A 17,562-nucleotide genomic window follows, 5' to 3' on the forward strand; every position below is an offset into this window, starting at 1 on the left:
AAGCCTTTTCATAAATGGAACTAACATTTTGTTAAAATCTGAAAAGAAATAGCCTAATAAAGCAACAGAAACTCAGCTACTGATAGTCACTGTGTATAGGGATATTTCAAGGGGTAAATTTTCAAAGCAGTGCACAGGGAGTTACATACATAAATTCCATTAACAATAATGTGCTCCTCAGCTCTCAGTGATATTAACTTTTAAGTGATGCTATAACTATTATAACAATCTTGCATTTATGACAGCATTCATCTACACACTATCTCCTAAACAGAGCTTGTATATAAACCGTATTACTCTTTCACTTGTGTTTAGTAATGATATATTCAATTTTTATGGACATCTGCTCACAGCTTTCTCAAACTGCATGCTGGTGTATGTTTTTTAATGTAACTGCTAGGTTTAAATAATTAGTATTGCTGGATATAATCACTAATTTCCTCATACTGTAAGAGGCAACTTAATATTTCTGCATAGCAGATGTAATACACAATATTACACAGAACTAAATTATTACAAACAGTGCCAGCAGTTTTCTATACACAGTACTTAAGATAATTATAAAAAATCATCTTCATTACTGCATGCTAGCATTTCTTTAACGGTTTAATTTGGATAGGTTACAAGATACATTCAAATCACACAGATACAATTACTGCAAACCCAAGAAGCTATAAAATGTTCCCAACCAAATCCCTTTGACCCTGTTAATGTCTGTTCCTTGTTAATCTAAGGCAAACATTGTTTGTAGCATGCATTTGTTATGGAATATGAAAAAAAAGAAATGAAATCCCTTAACAGTTGTTATTGATTCCAGCATTTACTGACTGAAAGTTAAGTGCCATTTACAAAACAGAACAGATGCAGATGCTGACAAAAAGGTAAACAATTGTTGCATGGCTTACTGCCAGATTTTAAGCCAATATATTAAACTCCAAGTGAAGCACATTTCCCCTATAGATTGCACTTATTGCCACTTCATTTCCTGTGTGCTCTGTCTCTCTATTGCTGTGCCTGGCACTAAGCTATTTTCAGTTCCTGGTGACCCTTGAGGCCTAGTGCTACCTCACACAGCCATTAGTGAAGGGAATTGCATGTGTCTGACATGGCCTGAAACCAATTACTTGATATTTTCTTCAGAATGATGCCCAACTCTGTTGGGAATGAGCAATCATGAAATAATTTACCTCCTGATTTAATTTTTTCCTGCACAAATTAGTTGTAGCCTGAGCTAGCTATACACAGCTGCCTGTGACGTATCTCCGTCTTATCAAGATTCTACTTGAAATGATGAAAAAGGGAAGGGGGGAGGAGAGCTGAATAGAATAGGTTGGGGAATCCTGCTTTAAAAAGGCATTGACAAGTTTATCAGATATACTGATCACATGTACTCTCTGCTGATTGAAACTGACAGAGCTATAAAGAACTATCAGTGCAGCAAAGGGAACCACATGGATGCAAACTGTTATCCAAGTGTTTAAGGTTTTTTAAACACCTGTCTGGCTTTGCAGCTCCCTGTTAGTTCCAGTGAAACCCAGGGGTGCCAAAAGAATCTGATAAAGCAGCTTATGCAAACAGACCACACGTTGGCTTATTTTTGTCCCTTTTTTAAAAAAAAATGGTCACAGATCTAAAGTTAGCAAACATTTTCTTATTAGGCATCACCATTAACTTGTGACTTTTGTGACTATACACCCATACTGTGCATGTGTCAAACAAATGCAGTGAAGTGAGGGATCTCAACTTATGTATAAACATGGTAAGCATGTATAAATTTGCATATATTTAATCAAGAGAGTGTTTCTGTCATAGAGATATGTCACTGCCAGCTATTAAACAACCTCAGTGAAGACTACACTAATCTTTTGAAAGAGATTCGCTATACATGAAATTTTAATCAAATCTGCTCCATAATGTCTTCCCAGTTAAATGAGATCAGTTTTCATCTCATTGTGAAGGTTGATTCCATATCAGGTTGCTAGATGTTTGCTACCAAATGCTTAAGTCCTTTGTTAACACTGAGTGTATAGGTCTGTCAAAATTAAATCTTTACTTGAAATCATGTTCACTGACCAACTGATGAAAGGATAGACCAGTGCTGGAAGCACAGGTTGGAGAGCAAGAACATTTGATCATGCTCTGACACCAAATTTATGTAGTAATCTTGAGCAAATCATCTCACCAATCTGACTCCTTGACAGCATACAGCTACTTTACAACTCTGTCGAACAAATTAGAGACTTCCCCAAGCGCTCTGAGGATGAAGTGCCTTGTAATAACATTTAATAAAACTACTTTCTACATAGATACCTATCTCAGCTTGCTCTGAAACCAGAGACTCAACGTGCTCCTTAATTTTCAAAACCACACATACCTTCGAATAAATTACAAGACATTCTGATTACACACTGCAATTTCTGGTATACAATGACATTTTAAAGAATTCACATGCACACAAATTAATTAGTCTCTGAATTAAAACTAATTAATGGTTATGAATGAATCCAACTATTTTCTGATAATTAGCATAATAGTGAAATAGCAAACATTCCTTAAACCTGTAGACAGACTGTATTTGCAGTTGTTTGTAGCATTTGTTGGGGGTTTTTCTAGGTGTTATTCTATAATTGACAATTTCTTCTGAAGTAGTGATTATAAGCAAACAGTCCTTTTCAGAAAACTGCAAGAATTGCCCTATGACAAAATACTACTCTTTGTAATATTTCTCAGTAGGACTAAAACCATATTCTGGCCTTACCAATGACAGAAACTGGTTCTACACACATTTTTTGAGTTTTCTGGCTTACACCATGGGCTGAGGGAGTCATTGCATTCCCTGAAGTCTTCATGCACATGCAAAGAAAACATCAAAGCTGAGCATTTGAAGAAAGCATAAAAACTGAGGGAACCTGTAGCAAACTGGAGATAGCACCTATTTTGAAACAGGATAAGAAGTTGATCTTCAGTCTTTGCTGAAAGAGAAATCAAGTACTGCCAGGTCTGTCAAACTTTCTCATGAATTCTAACATTGAAAGAACTTGCATATGCTTTCCTGTAAACCATTTAAAACACTTGGCTGATAAAAGACAATTGTAATTTGTATTTGAAAACACAGTAATTAACATATTTATTTAATCTGATTGCAATTTCTTTAATGTCTGCAAATACAAAAATGTCTGCTAGCTTTGTTTCTGTCCTCTGCATTTATATTCACAGTGGAATGGCTGGGTGTCTCACAGATTGGTTCATTACATCAGACCCACTCTATTAAAATTAGATTGTTAGGAACTTTCAACCAATCAGGAATTTCTATCAAGTGTTCATCATTCCTTTGTGTAGTCTACACATGATATTATGTATTTCCTTAAATAATAGATTAAAGTGCCTCTGTCACTTTTGCTTCCCTTGCTCCTTGGAATTTCCAAGGTATAGTGACAGCTTTTGTTCTAATAAGAAAAAACACTCAAAAAACTTATTACTTTATTACTTATAAAGCAGGAGTCAATACTCATATTTCTGCTTCCTACCTCTTTATATTTCAAAACCCTAGTTAGGCAAAGTCACCACAAAGTTTTCAGGATTACTTTTACAAGGAATATAAAAATCAGAAATAAGTCTAGGCATAGAGAAAAAAGGGCAGACACTGCCATTTAAGAACTTCTAGAGAAATAAATATGGAAATTCATAACTGTTTAACGAATATTTTGTAGAAAGGCTAGAATATTCTCCATATTACAAATGAAGGATTAATCCCATGTTGGCATGGATGTACACATACAGGTTCCTACTCACTGAGCTGATCCTGCACTCTTAAAACACCTCTTTATAGCTGATAGTACGGTGTGTAACAGAACACCTAATTTTTGTGTTACAGAAATTGCTGGACTTTCCTAGTACATCAACAGCAAGTCAGTTCACCATCCCTTGTACTTAAATACAAAGATTTGGATCTTAGCCAGAGGATGATCAGTGCATGAAGCTACTGAAGAAAAAGAAGCTCTTCTTGAAAGTCTGAGACCGGTAACTAATCCAATTCCAGACAGTACCCAACGTTTAGAGGTACTAAAAATCTCCAGAGCACTAACTGCCAAATTTCTAACTATGAAGTTGGACTGTGTTATAACCCTTATCTTCTCTAGATCAGACAGATAGGAATATCTCCATTGCCTTGCTACATTCAGCAAATGTAGTGAAAAGTATTATAAAATGACTGAAAGCTTTGCTTTTCAAAAACTCAGTAGCCCCTTGATTAAAGATGGAAGGTTTTTTAAAATTTCTAAGCCTAAGGCACAGTGAAAATGAGATTCATGTTCTAACTTAGCATGTAACATCCATCTTGTGGATGTGACACACCCTCAATTTAAACACACAATTTTTTGCAAAACAAACTACTGTGACTAAAATAATTTCACCCTTTTAAAGTTAAACTTGCTTTCTGAATACACATTTTGTGACAGAAGAGGTTCTCTGTCTTGACAAAAATCACAGCCAGGACTATCTAATTAACTTGTGATTATATGATGGCAGATGCATATATTGAAAACACTCCTGTTAACAACTTTCTTTTCAATCAATGCTGCAGGAGCCTCTTTAAAAGAGATTTTTGAAGTCTCCTCTTACCTGCCATAGTGCTACACTTTTTCTTCATACAGGCCTATATTCTGAAGTGAAAGAAAGCCTAGCTTAGTAATTCTCTCTCTGATTTTGTCACTTTTTATTATTAAACAGAATACTACAGTATATAAATCTCAAATTGACCTCTGACCACTCACAAAGCATCAGACTGGAGAGTAAATCACTTTCATCTTTTAAACTTGGGAGGAGAATGCAATAATTAGAGGGCATAGTGAGTTAAATGCTCTCTTCATGCTGAGGAAGAACACACAGGTGTGCTGAGAGGGCAAAAAGGAAGATAATAAGTTGGTGTTTGCTATTTGTGGACATTCTGAAAGCAAAAAAAAAATACCAAGAATGGAATTATGCCCTTTTAAACCTCTACAGAATTCAGAAAACAGCGTAGAGTTACTGTTGGAAAGATGAAGTGGAAGAACTTCATTAGGACACAACAGTCTAAAAAATATAACCCAAAAGAACATGAAGAATTTAATGTTTAAAAATATATAAATAATTTGAAAAGTAACGTTAATGTTCACTTATCTTATTAAATAAACAACTTGATAATAAAATCCTGGAACAGGCAGCTTTTCCATATGACAAAGAGGCAATAATGAGATTTCACTGGCCATCTTCATATTATGGGTTTAATAAGTAATTTCAAGACCTGCTCTAAAAAGAAGGAAGGTATTCAGGCATGCTACCAGCTTTGAAATTCTGTCAGTTCAATTGACATTTCAGTAACTTAGATACTGTTATCTTACCCCCTACTAGAAGCTTAAAAAGTAACAAGCTTAATGCTTTTGTAATCTTTACGAAATGTCATTCTCCCACTAGAAACACATTTGTGGTCCTAGGGTATTATGTTCATATGGCCTTTAAAAGAGTACCTCTTTTTTTATTAAAACTTCAACTCTGTATGTTCAAGCAGATGGTTTTATTTTCTCCTCAGTACTACTCATATTTTCATTTAATATAATTGTGCCATAGAAATCAAATACAATACTTGGAAGGATAAGAAATAAATAACATGTGACAAAGAGGCTATGAAACACATTATTTCCTGTATTAAATGCAAAGACATTTATTTTATTTCCCCTGAGTAATAGGATCTTGTTTTGGCTGTCAAAATTTTATAAGCTTCCAAGGAACAAAGAAAACTGTAGAAATCTGCATCGTATCTGTATGTCCACTGGTTTCCAATTTTAACGTCCTATTATAAATTCCCATGAACACTGTTTGCTCCATTATTTTAAATAGGTGACAATTAAACCTATTGAATATCTCGATACTGATTGGCTTGTAATACAAAATTAGGAATCTCTGGTATTTATAAAGTAAAAAATCTAATGATGACATCTGCATTTTTACTCTGTCCATATATAGTACCCATGTCATTTTCATTGATGTCCTCATGTTTTCTGTGAAGGTTATACATGCATAAGAGAGAAGTGCTATGGTTTTACTTGATACACATTACTCCCCCACCTTTAACAGATGGAAACTGTAGGATTTTTCACTCCACCTGTGTAAGATATGGGGAAGATTGTGCCATACATCACCATGTGCAGTGCAGCTCAAGGAGTCAGTAGTTGCAAAGCCCATTTGCATACAGGTACCACTCTTTCCAGCAACTGCTCCGTATCTTGCTTTATACAGGTCCCTAAAGCCCTGTTCCTATAAAAGCTATGTTACCAGGCACTCTGCAGAGTGACAGAGAGAGCAGAAATAGGAGAGAGATGGAGATGCCAAGCAGGCAGAAATATAATGGAAGCACATCAGCTACTGCTGTTGTGCAGAAACAGAAACAAACCTAGCATGTCCATCAGAAGGGATGAGCAGGTTATTGTGGGCCTGCTGGAGTGAGGAAAAAGAAAAGAAGGACGTGCAAGGAAGCAAGGAGGGTGACATTCCAGATTCTGTTATCATTCCTTTATTTTTGTCTTTATAATGTGTTTATAATGTCTAGAAGTCACTACAATAGGTATGTAGGTCTTGAAATATTTTAAGGCTAACTTAATGAAAAAAACCCTTTAAATAAACATCCATAATTAAGTTTTAAAATTTTGTATTTATAAAATGTTTGGCCCTTAGCAACACTTTGTAGATACAACTGAAAACTTCCTTGTATTAACACAAGGATCCTGGAACTATAATGAACTTGAACTGTTGAGGCAGGATGTGATACTGGATATTATAATCTGTAATCCATATGGGCTACTTTACATTAGCATGCCTTACCCGAACTTCAGAAAGATGAAACAGGACTTTCTAGGACAGAACAGTAGTCAGCCAGGTGACTGAGACACTTTCCCCCTTCCTCCTAATACTTCTAAAAAGCCAGATTTCAACAACGGACTACAGATAAGAAAACATGACGGAAAAGCAATTGTAACTACAACATAAATACTGTAAATTATCAGCTATAGCTTGTAATCTGGACAGAAATCGCAAAAAAGGTGCAAAAATTACATGAAACCATGGCTGGGACTCTTTAATTTCCAGATTTAAATAGGAGAATAAATTATACTAAAGTTATTGAGTCCTAATTATTCCCAGACACAAATAAGTGGTTTTTTCATCATGCAGTCACTAAACCAGCAGGTATCAATGCTATTTTAGGCATATTTTTGATAGATGAGATGAATATCATAGAAGATTGGTTGTAGGCAATAATCATGGCTCAAGAGATCACAAACCAACTGAATTTAAATTAAATGGAAGGATAAAAGCAAGTTTGAAACTAAGGTACTTTATTTCAAAGGGAGGAAATGATAAACTAGGGGAAATAAAGCCATGTGTACATGAATGTAGAGGAGAAACAAAATTTAAGTCAAATGTGCAAAAACGAAAACTTGTATTTCAAGTTAGCAGGACAGCAAATTGCTGGGAATATGTAAGGATAAGTGACCTCAAAACAGATTTTCCTTTCATTTAATGTCTCAAAGTTACCTTCATTTCAACAAGTTACTCCAAAGCCTATTTCTCTTCTTGCTCTCAACTCCACTGCACAAATGCAGTTCCTCTAAACAGTATTGAGGCCTTCTATTCAAGGTTAGATATACGCCATATTCACATTAGGTGTTCCATGAACACAATATATTCATTAGCAACTAATGAATAATATATTTAAAGATAATAAATAAAGATAATAAATTACAAATATCATAATTTAAATCACCGTTTGCATTTGAATATATCTTTAGAATAGAATGGAAGCTGCTCATATTCTGGAGAAAGAAAAGAGAAAGGAAGCCTGCTGGATCCAAAAGTAAGAGGATGGTATAGTGGGGTAAAACTGTAAAATATGAGTATTAAAATACATCAGTGAAGGTGATTTAATTACTTTGTAGCTAAAAATGTATTTAGTCAAATCAGCATCACTTCACTTTACCTCCACTTTGCAATATTTTCTTAAAAATAATCAGCTACTGATTTTGATAGACACATATGTATTGCCTCAGATTTTAAAAACAAATTTCATTTAAGATTTTTAAAGTTATTAATTATATAAGTATACTAAAAATATATTTTATTGGCAAATGCCATTAGATTTGAGACCCTATTTAAGGGTCTCTGGCAAGTTCATGACTAAATGAAAATATTAAGCCAATGAATTTGAAAACGTCACAAGAAATAGAACTCAAAGCTCTAATCTCTGTTTAGTTTTATCCATAGGAAATTAAAAAATAGGTTAATTAGTCTACACATGTATTTACACTCTCTCTGTATATATATAAAAAATTATATAAATAAAAACAAAGAAAACCTTCCACTAACACATACAATGTCTATAATTTCATGGTTTTTAAGTTTCTTTGGCTGAGGTCTTATCACTTATCAGAATAGCTGTTTCTTAATCTAAAAGAGATGAAGGATTAAGATAGGTTACTAATACCCGATTAAACTAGCTTAACTATTTTGCAAATGAACACGAAAAAGGTTCAGAAAGTAAACGTACAATCCACATTTAATAGACTTAGAGCAAATAATTTCTGAGAAATATCACATTGGAAATTGAAGCAAAAAATCATAAGAGATAAGCTGAAAACCAGCTGTCTGCATGATTCCTTCCATGCTAAGTATGTTAACAGATACATAAAGTTTTTAGTATTTTTTAAATCCTGTAACATTACATAAAATTTTGAAAGACATATATGATTAATATGATAGAAATGTTGAAACATCTTACAAAATACCATCAAAAAATATCTTGCGGGGCGGGGAAGGTGGTGGGAAACATTACTTGGATATTATTTTAGCTGAATGGAAACATCAGTGATGTGCTGAGAGTACACAGAGAAATTATGACCCATGCTAGATAAAAACCTGTTACAATAATGTAGCTCAAATACTAATGGCTGAATCCTGCACTGTTAAAGGTAATAAAAGTCATTGATTTAAATGGGAACAGGATCAAGTTATAACATAAAACCACATGCCTCCACCAGAGTTGGCAAAGATGCCAAGTTCCAAAGAATTTGCCTCTTTTCACATACCATTTTGCCAGCTTCTCTCTCCAACCATGCTCATCCTCAATCCTGATAAAAGGATACAATCTCATTACAGTACTTGACAAATAACTGTTCTAATATAGTATGAAAACAAGAATGTTAATTTCTTACTTCACAAATAGATTGTTAGATAAGAAATATTTTAAAGATTTATAACTCTGTTAAAGCTTGTTGTAGGCTACCTCTATTTTCCTGACAGAAGTAGGTCATCTATATAAAGTTTTCTGAGGTTCTAGCATTGTTTCATTATTTTCTATTATTTTTTCCTCTCCTATCTAGTAGGATCAATTACAGCAGTTCTTATGGAAAAAAAAACCCCAAACAACAAACCAAAAACCACATTTCCCTGAGGGTAGACTAAGTAAACACAAACCATTTTCTCACCTCTGGGATAACAGTCCCAACTGAATGCCCTAGATTAAATTATTTTGCTGTTCTGAAATGTGCTGGTTTGGTGGTTCCCAGAGGGCAGATGCAACATGCATCAAAAAGTAAGAAACACAGTGGTATAACTGTCTTTCAGCTAAGAAAAACATGTCCTTCCCTTTCTCCCCTTCCCTCCATAATCCATGCTCCAGCATGCTTTTTTTTGATATTCAGCAAACTGAGTATCACTATCAAGGCAACCTATGAAAGCCGTCTTTTAACTTAACCTATGTATAAATACAGACTTCCACTCCCAATTGAGGGAGGGCAGCAAAGGCAACAGAATTTAATAAGAGTTCCAAGCAGGAAAAGCCACTTGACACTAAGAACTACTCTACCATTATAAACCTCCCAAAGTAGTTATTCTGTAGAATTTTTTCCAGAATAGTTATTTCAGTGTGAACTGCCTTGTGAACACTTTAATTCCAAAGGAAAAGTGCCTTTTTCTGACTTAGTGTGGTACAAATGTAGTATATCCAAACATTTAGAAAAGAGGAATCTCTGACCAGAAAAGACTCTTCGCATATGAGCTTACATACAATTAACTATTCAATAATAATTGTTTTGTAATGATACAAGTATAAATGTTGCTTGAATTGATTAATAATCCCAAATAATAGGCTATGACATGTCCACAAAATGAAAACAAAACCCCTATGTAACTTCGCAACTCTGACCCCCTACTTTGCTCTAGCCTGCTCACTTCACTATTGTCGTCTTACTGTTCGGCTGCCACCAGTCTATAACCACAGATCATCTAGAACAGTCTGATTCTGCAGAAAACTAGTAAGAGAGACTGCGGGCAAATAAATGCTTGCCTCCCATACCAACCTCTTGAAGAAAAATAATATGAAGTACTTTACAGTGAAGAGGTGAAGACATGAGCATGACAGCCACTGTGAAGAAAGTAATTTGGAGGACTAAATGATATTAACAAACACCACTTCTAAACACATTTTATAGGTGCTAAGGGAACAGCTGCTGCGCCTGCAAATCTGACCTTTAATACATTTTGAATCAAAAGAAAAATCTTCTGTGGGATTTATGAAATACAGAGATTTTTTTTTTAAATTAATTGCAACAAACATTTTAAAAGTTGCAAACAGGTCCCAAGATTTACTTTGTACATTTTCATCTTCCTCTGTTCTTCTGAATATACAATAGAACTGTGCACTGGAAATCTGTCCTGATAGATGTGCTGGCACATAAACATGTAAAGACACATCTTGTGGCAAAGAAAATTTAAGCAGAGGAATTACTGTCTTAATAGACTGAAGGGCTGTTCTCTTCCTTCTTGTAATATAGAAGCAGTTAATGTGTGTGTTCTTTTAGACAGCTACCCTTATGGTCACCTTAATCTCCATGTCTTAGATGTTAAATGGAGATAACTGAACTTCCCCATCTTTGTGAGCTGTTTTGAGATTGAAAGAAAAATACAGTTACAAACTTCCAGTACCCTACCAGTCACTTTTTTGTCAGTGAATCCTTTCACTGACTCCCATCTCACTATGTAACTCAAAGATACATTTGTTGTCATTTATTTCATAACTCAGCATTACTCTGATACTACTCCTTGTTTCCCACCAACACTCCATCCCACTAATATATCAGCTTTAGGTTGAACTTCTTATCCTTTCACATTATTTGTCTGCATGCCTGTTCCCTTACCTTATCTTTCATATGTTCCACATATTCACCCATTTTTCAGTTCTTGCTGAAAAATTATTTCTGCATTTCTTCTACTGGAATTTCTGGTGGACTTATGTTAACATGTATGTTGATTTTAAAACTCACAAGAGTATAATTTTCTTCTGCGTAGACCTGGCAAATCATCACCTCACTCATCCTTTGTCTATGATGTACAGCCTAAAGATCTATCTTCTGTTTCTGTATTTTTCACATGATTCTAAACTTTTAATATTTTCTGTCTGCAAACTATTTTACCTTTATGGAAGGCTATGTTTTAAACAAACAGCTCTTGCACAGAAGAGTGCTCAAAAGTCTGAATTTAAAAAGCAATTACATACAATCATGCAATTATGTTATAAAAGTTTCCATTCTGTACGATTTTTTTCTAAAGCTCTGATTCCTCCCTTTGGAAACTAGCATGTCAGACTTACCAACTGTAAGAAGAAAGTACAGAAAATATCACATCAATAACAGTTTCTTTCCTGCCTTAAATTCCTTAGAATAAGCTGAAAATACCAGGTAGCATTAATACTAACTTACCATGCTTTCTCAAGACTAGAAAATGGAATTTTTTTTTTTTTTTTCTTTTAGAATTAGAATCCACATAGTAATCTTTTGGGTCAGCTCTGATGTATGAATCTGTGTCTATTTCATGGTCATGTTATTGTATGGAATTTCCTATAATCTCTCTTAAACTTCTGACAATTCAAAAAAAGTGGAAGTAGAAGACTGAAGAGTTTGTGGTTTTTTAAATCTGGATTAAATAATTCTTATTCTATTATATATTTCAGCAGTTGGAATAAGTTAGACTGAAAAAAATTTCTCTGACATGACAATGTTATCCAGTGAATCATAATGGGGTTTCTATATGCATAAGTGTAAGATACTCTCCCTTACTTTAGAACCTTTCTCATCACAATTCTGACGCAGTCTATAATTCAACTGCAGTAATACGGTTAAAACATAAAGCTGTAATTAATAATCTCAGGCATCTCTTCATAGGAAATAATCAAGTATATTGAAAAAAAAGTAGTATAATTAAGATAATATCTAACAACAATTAACATAATATAAGGCTACTAACCCACAGCATGAACTGTTCCTCTATGCTTCTTTGAAATCTTGTTTGCCTTAACTATATGTAGGGCATTTTCTTTGAACTGCAGCTCACAAAGTCTTCCAAGAAGAACTGTCATTTCTTCAGTGATGGTATCCAGATAAGTTTCATTAATAAACTTCAATGATGAAGAAGGATCAATAGTTCCACTTAGTGTATACAAATCCTCTTTTATCATTGTGCACAATGTGGGTACAGAACTTTGGTAACCATGAACCACCTTATCAAAATTTGTTTCACCACAACTAGATAAAATACAGTTCTGTAGAAGACCACTAACCAGTTTATTCTGCATATTTTGATACTTCGTTAAGACTTCTGATTCAGGATAAAGAAACAAAAGTTGCTGTATGCACTGAGTTTTAAATTCCATTTGTTGTTTTAAAGCATTAGTATGTGTTTCTTCTTGACTTTGCAGCCTATTTATTAAAAATCGTCGAAGATGCAATCTCACATCATCCCAGAGAGATTTCACATCCATAGTTGAATCATCCTCAATGGCATGAAGGGAAGATGTTAACTCAAAAGAAGTCCCACTTGGAGTACAGGGAAATGAGACACCACACTGACTAGAAAGATCCAGAAGGAAGTGAAGTATCATTTCTTCTTGATTTTGCTCATTCTTCAGGAGGCTTTGCTAACAAAGGTAAATCAGACAGCATTTTAGAAATGTTTTATTGATTCTCATTCATAAAATGAACAGGTTCATGCTAGAGTACCAGTTGTTTCCAATGCTAATTTTCTTACCAGGAATAAGAGACTCAAACAAATTGCTATATAAACAACAGACATAACATATATAAAAAAGCCTGTTTTCCCACGGATTTATGTGCCAATCCATCTCTTTGTCTACCTGCTCCAATAACTGACATTCCTCTTCCCAGCTTTCTTACATCCTCAACCTCTTTTCTCAATCAATTCTAACCCACAATTCAAGGGAAAGCTTTAGAAAGCTCATTAGGTAAGCCTTGGCAGCCTGTTTGTTGTGGTCCACACAAACATCTTGGAAAGAAAATGCTACGAAAAATTACTCAAGATTTACACAAATAATGACAGGTTTTGCTCACAAACCCAAGACAGGAATTTATAAAATGAAACATCATTGCTTTCTATGTTCTGGCTCAGCAGGCAACCATGAAAAAGGTTATGCAAAGGATAAAGTAATCTTCCCAGGACTACTTAAAGAACTAAAATTGAAAACTTGTTAAGAATTGAACAGGCTTAGAGCACACAGTGCAGAAGAATAAGAAGCTGTGTATCCTGTCAAACCAAGATGCAGACTCATACATTAACAATATAGTGACCTCCAAATACATCTCAGCTATACAGACTGGAGAAGAAGAAGGAAGCCAGCTAACAAAGCAGGTGAAACCACATGGACGTGTGTGCTGTTCCTACTTCATCTGAGCCTGAAGAGCTCCCTCTTGGTCCAGGGCCAGGATCTCTGACCTTAGAGCTGCTTCAGGTTCAAGAGGCCATGCAGCAAATAGCAGGTCCTCTTGTGACAGCTCAGTGCTTTCTCTTTGGCCCAGAATGATACAAATTTAACCAGCACTCTGCAGCTTTCCTTAATACGTATGAGGTGAATCATTTGCATGAATAAGGTGTGTCCAATACATGAGTAGACGACAACCCCAAAGTCCCATGGTCACTGGACACCAAAATCTCCTTCCTCTCTCAGAGAAAAAAACTTGCCTGTTATAAACCCATTTCTCACACCCTCAACATTTTTCCTCCTGCAGGTTGGCTTGGGCCACAGTCCTAGGCCCATCAGCTTTTTATTTGTAAAGACCTGCTCTCAATCCTCCAGCTGCACTAGAGCTGACTACAGATTTCCACATCACAGTAACAAGAAAACTGAGTGACATTGGTGGTACTCTTGATTTTCTAGGTTTCAGGAACAAAGCAAGCAAGCCCTAGGTCAGTCAGGATCGAGAGGTCCTCTCACTTACTCCCCCACCTCCTATCGCTTCTCCCCAAGAGGGAAAAGTGTTGTGGCAAATTGGATAGGGCAGTTCTTCCCACTTATGTTCTTTATCTGGATCTCCCAGCTATACTCCATCCTATAAAGCATGGCTGGTAAAGAAACTGTTGGCAACCTTCGATCTTCAGAACTATAGATTTATTTAACCTACAGAATTTGAGGAAATGATTAGATTTATTTCTTTTCCCATTTTGAAAGAGAGAGAAATAAATAAAATTTGAGTATCGTATGGTGTAAGTATAATAATTTCCAAATACAAAATGTTCAATTTTTCTACTGTAGCAAAAGCTTTTATCAATAGACAATTTATAAAAATATAAAAAAGACAAAATTTAGAACAAAAACTTCAGTGGGCTTTTTTTTCCCCCCCTCATGCTTTTGAGTCACATAAATTTTCAGTATCAGAACTCCTATTCTTTGTTCTGGATGATTGAAAACTGTTGCACTCTTATGGGAGAAAACAAGAGTTTAACCTTATTTCCTATTGCCCTCTACTCTGGAGTGCTCCATGATGAAAACTGAAAAATAAAAGACTTGCACCACAGTACCTAATTCTGAACAAAAGACAGAGAGCATGATTGCCTCCCATAACGCAAAGTCTTAAAAATAATAGACGAGCTATTTTTCTTCTATTTTACATCTTTATTCCAGAATGCTTCCTATGAATTTTTTTACAGGAAACACACGTGGAAGACAGAATAATAAAGGAAATAATCAGTCAAATATCATCCTATAAAAGCATGTGCATGTGATAGAAGTATGTATAACTAGTTAAAATCTTAAATCATACATATCAATATGCATATACACAAGGCTGATTTGATTTTCTTTTATTATCTACTGAAGTATTCTACAAAGTTTTGTGGCCCCAAAGAGAATGTTTCTCAGTGTGTAAACTGAAACCTTAATCGCTAACCATTATGTTGAAGAATCAAGTCTCCACAGGTTTTAAGTTTAAAAGTTAATTTTTTCATGAATCATGCTGAAAAACTATATTCTGAAATGAACAAAACAAGAGAAGCTGTCAAAACAGTGAATGTAATGGATGCCTTTGGATAATGAATCCAAAATGTCTTCCAAGCAAAGCCCTACTGCTGGTTTTAAGGTTAAGCAGAAACATTTTTATTCATGAAAGTGTTTCAAGCCCTTTGCAACTTAAACTAAAGCATTAAAAATAGGGAGCTTGCAGATGCCATCTTAGACTTACTGTTACTCAGGAAAAGAGCCCCTGAAGTGAACTTTGAAGCTCTGAAAACAGAGTGTCATCAAGCCTCTTTGAACATTGCCTATATTGACATACGCTTTGCTATTTAAAAATTAACCTGTAAAAATCCTTCAGAAGATGATGCCAAAACTGTTCAAGAGAAAAAGATCCAAATTAGTATCCAAAGGTTTTAGAAAAGCATGAAAAGTTCTCTTATGAGCACAGAAAGTTAGTGACAATAATATACAGGAAAACATTTGCGGTCTACCCACTGGACTACTACTTACTATAGACTACTACCTATCATATCAATAACCAAATCCAATGATGAAGATTTTGTTAAAAGAAGTTTTTGCATTAGTTTAGCAGGAACAGAATTTAATGAAGATGTGTTCATGTACATATTCAGCTTGTAAATATTTAGAATTACAAAACAGTACACAGAATGATGAAATGACACAAAATTAACATTTTCAGGCTTCATGAAGAACCTCTCAGTATTTCCATGAGAGTTCACAAATACATGAGAATACCAGGCTAACAATAAACCTAAATACAGCACCTCAGCCAAAGCACATCCAGAACTTTGCACTATTTTTTTAATTGCTCCAGTAGCTTAAAAGATAAACAAAATCCCTAACAAAATAAACATACATAATAAGGGATAACAATAAATAGGGATGTTGTCCTGAAGTAGAAGGAAGGTTACTATTATTGAAGATGTATGATATGATACTTAATTAAAAGTGTGCAAGTGAGAAATTAAGTCAAATGAGTAATTAGTTCAATGGATGGAGATACACATTTAAGAAAGGTCAGATCATAATAATCTCATTAATGCTGAATATTATTGAAAATAGTTTACTGCAGACCTGTTTATGGAGCTAAAGATTATCTACTGCGAGTATAACTTCTTACAGATGGATTGTCTATGCTAATACATATACACTTTTCATCTGCAGTCTCATCTACACAACAGGCTGGGTTATCTAAGAAGCCATGAGCCTGGAAACAGTGAAGTCCAAGTTCCTGAGCTCCACAGATGTTTTCCTGATAAGCTGTGCAGAATTGAGACTTTAAGGCTTCTCACACTTTGTTGTGTGTTTAGCAGCCTGCCACAGAGTCATTTTCAAGGCTTAGCTGGACTCTACAGCCCACACAGCCAGACTGTCATGCAGTCAGTAAGCTCCTGGGAAGCTGAAGAAGCACATTTTGTATAAAATATACCCGAAGTATTATTCCAGAGATGGGGACATTTTGGTGTTTCCCAAACAAATGCCGCCACCTGGTGTTCAGGTATATGGCCTGAATAGACCTTGGAGAAGGAAGAAAACAGGGAATGGACACAAGTTCTTCTAAGGGGGTTTAAGTAAGGATCTAACTGGAATAAAAGGAATAACAAAAGACTTCATAAATCAGCATTTTCTGGGATTCTCTCATTTTGACTAGATCAAGTATGACATGTAGCAGTGTCTGACACCCTTGAGTGGGGTGATTATTAACAGCAACATTCATACTGATCACCTGTTGTTAGAAGGGGACAAAATCACACAAACCATTAAACACCTTGTGTTTCTAGAGATGACTTCCTCATTTGACACAGCTTAATATCGAATGGATTCAAGGGTGACTGAAAGATCAACAACCAGTTTTAAGAGTTAAAAATCTGAGAGTTGATTTGATGAAGCTTGAGCTTTAGCCAGGAGATAGTCCCAAATGAGAAAACACTCCTCCACAGCAGTTTTCCTCTGCTGATACAGCCAATCTTAACCTTAAGGGCGTTCATGTCCTACAGTTAAACCATGACATGGAACTGACAAAGAACAATCCCCTGGATACTGCTTATTTGTTTTGACACTCATACATATGCACATCATATAAATACACATATACATACTTTATATATAAACTGGCAGGCTGTCATTTACTGAGGTATTATCCTTCACTTATCTAGCCAATTCAATTTTCCAGACTTCCATTTCCATGCATATATTCTAAGGTTAACTTTTAATAA

At 35.0% G+C, this 17,562-nt stretch overlaps 1 protein-coding gene across 1 annotated transcript in view; it reads right to left on the reverse strand.

The window, feature by feature from the left end:
• Positions 1-17,562, reverse strand: part of KIAA0825 (KIAA0825 ortholog) — a 238,794-nt gene that overhangs the window by 198,169 nt on the left and 23,063 nt on the right. The window contains exon 3 of the mRNA XM_075726885.1: positions 12,328-12,997. Within this exon, the coding sequence (XP_075583000.1) occupies positions 12,328-12,997 (670 nt within the window). The remainder of the gene's footprint in view (positions 1-12,327; positions 12,998-17,562) is intronic.

This window comes from Pelecanus crispus, chromosome Z, assembly GCF_030463565.1.
Source record: "Pelecanus crispus isolate bPelCri1 chromosome Z, bPelCri1.pri, whole genome shotgun sequence".
Lineage (NCBI taxonomy): Eukaryota > Metazoa > Chordata > Aves > Pelecaniformes > Pelecanidae > Pelecanus > Pelecanus crispus.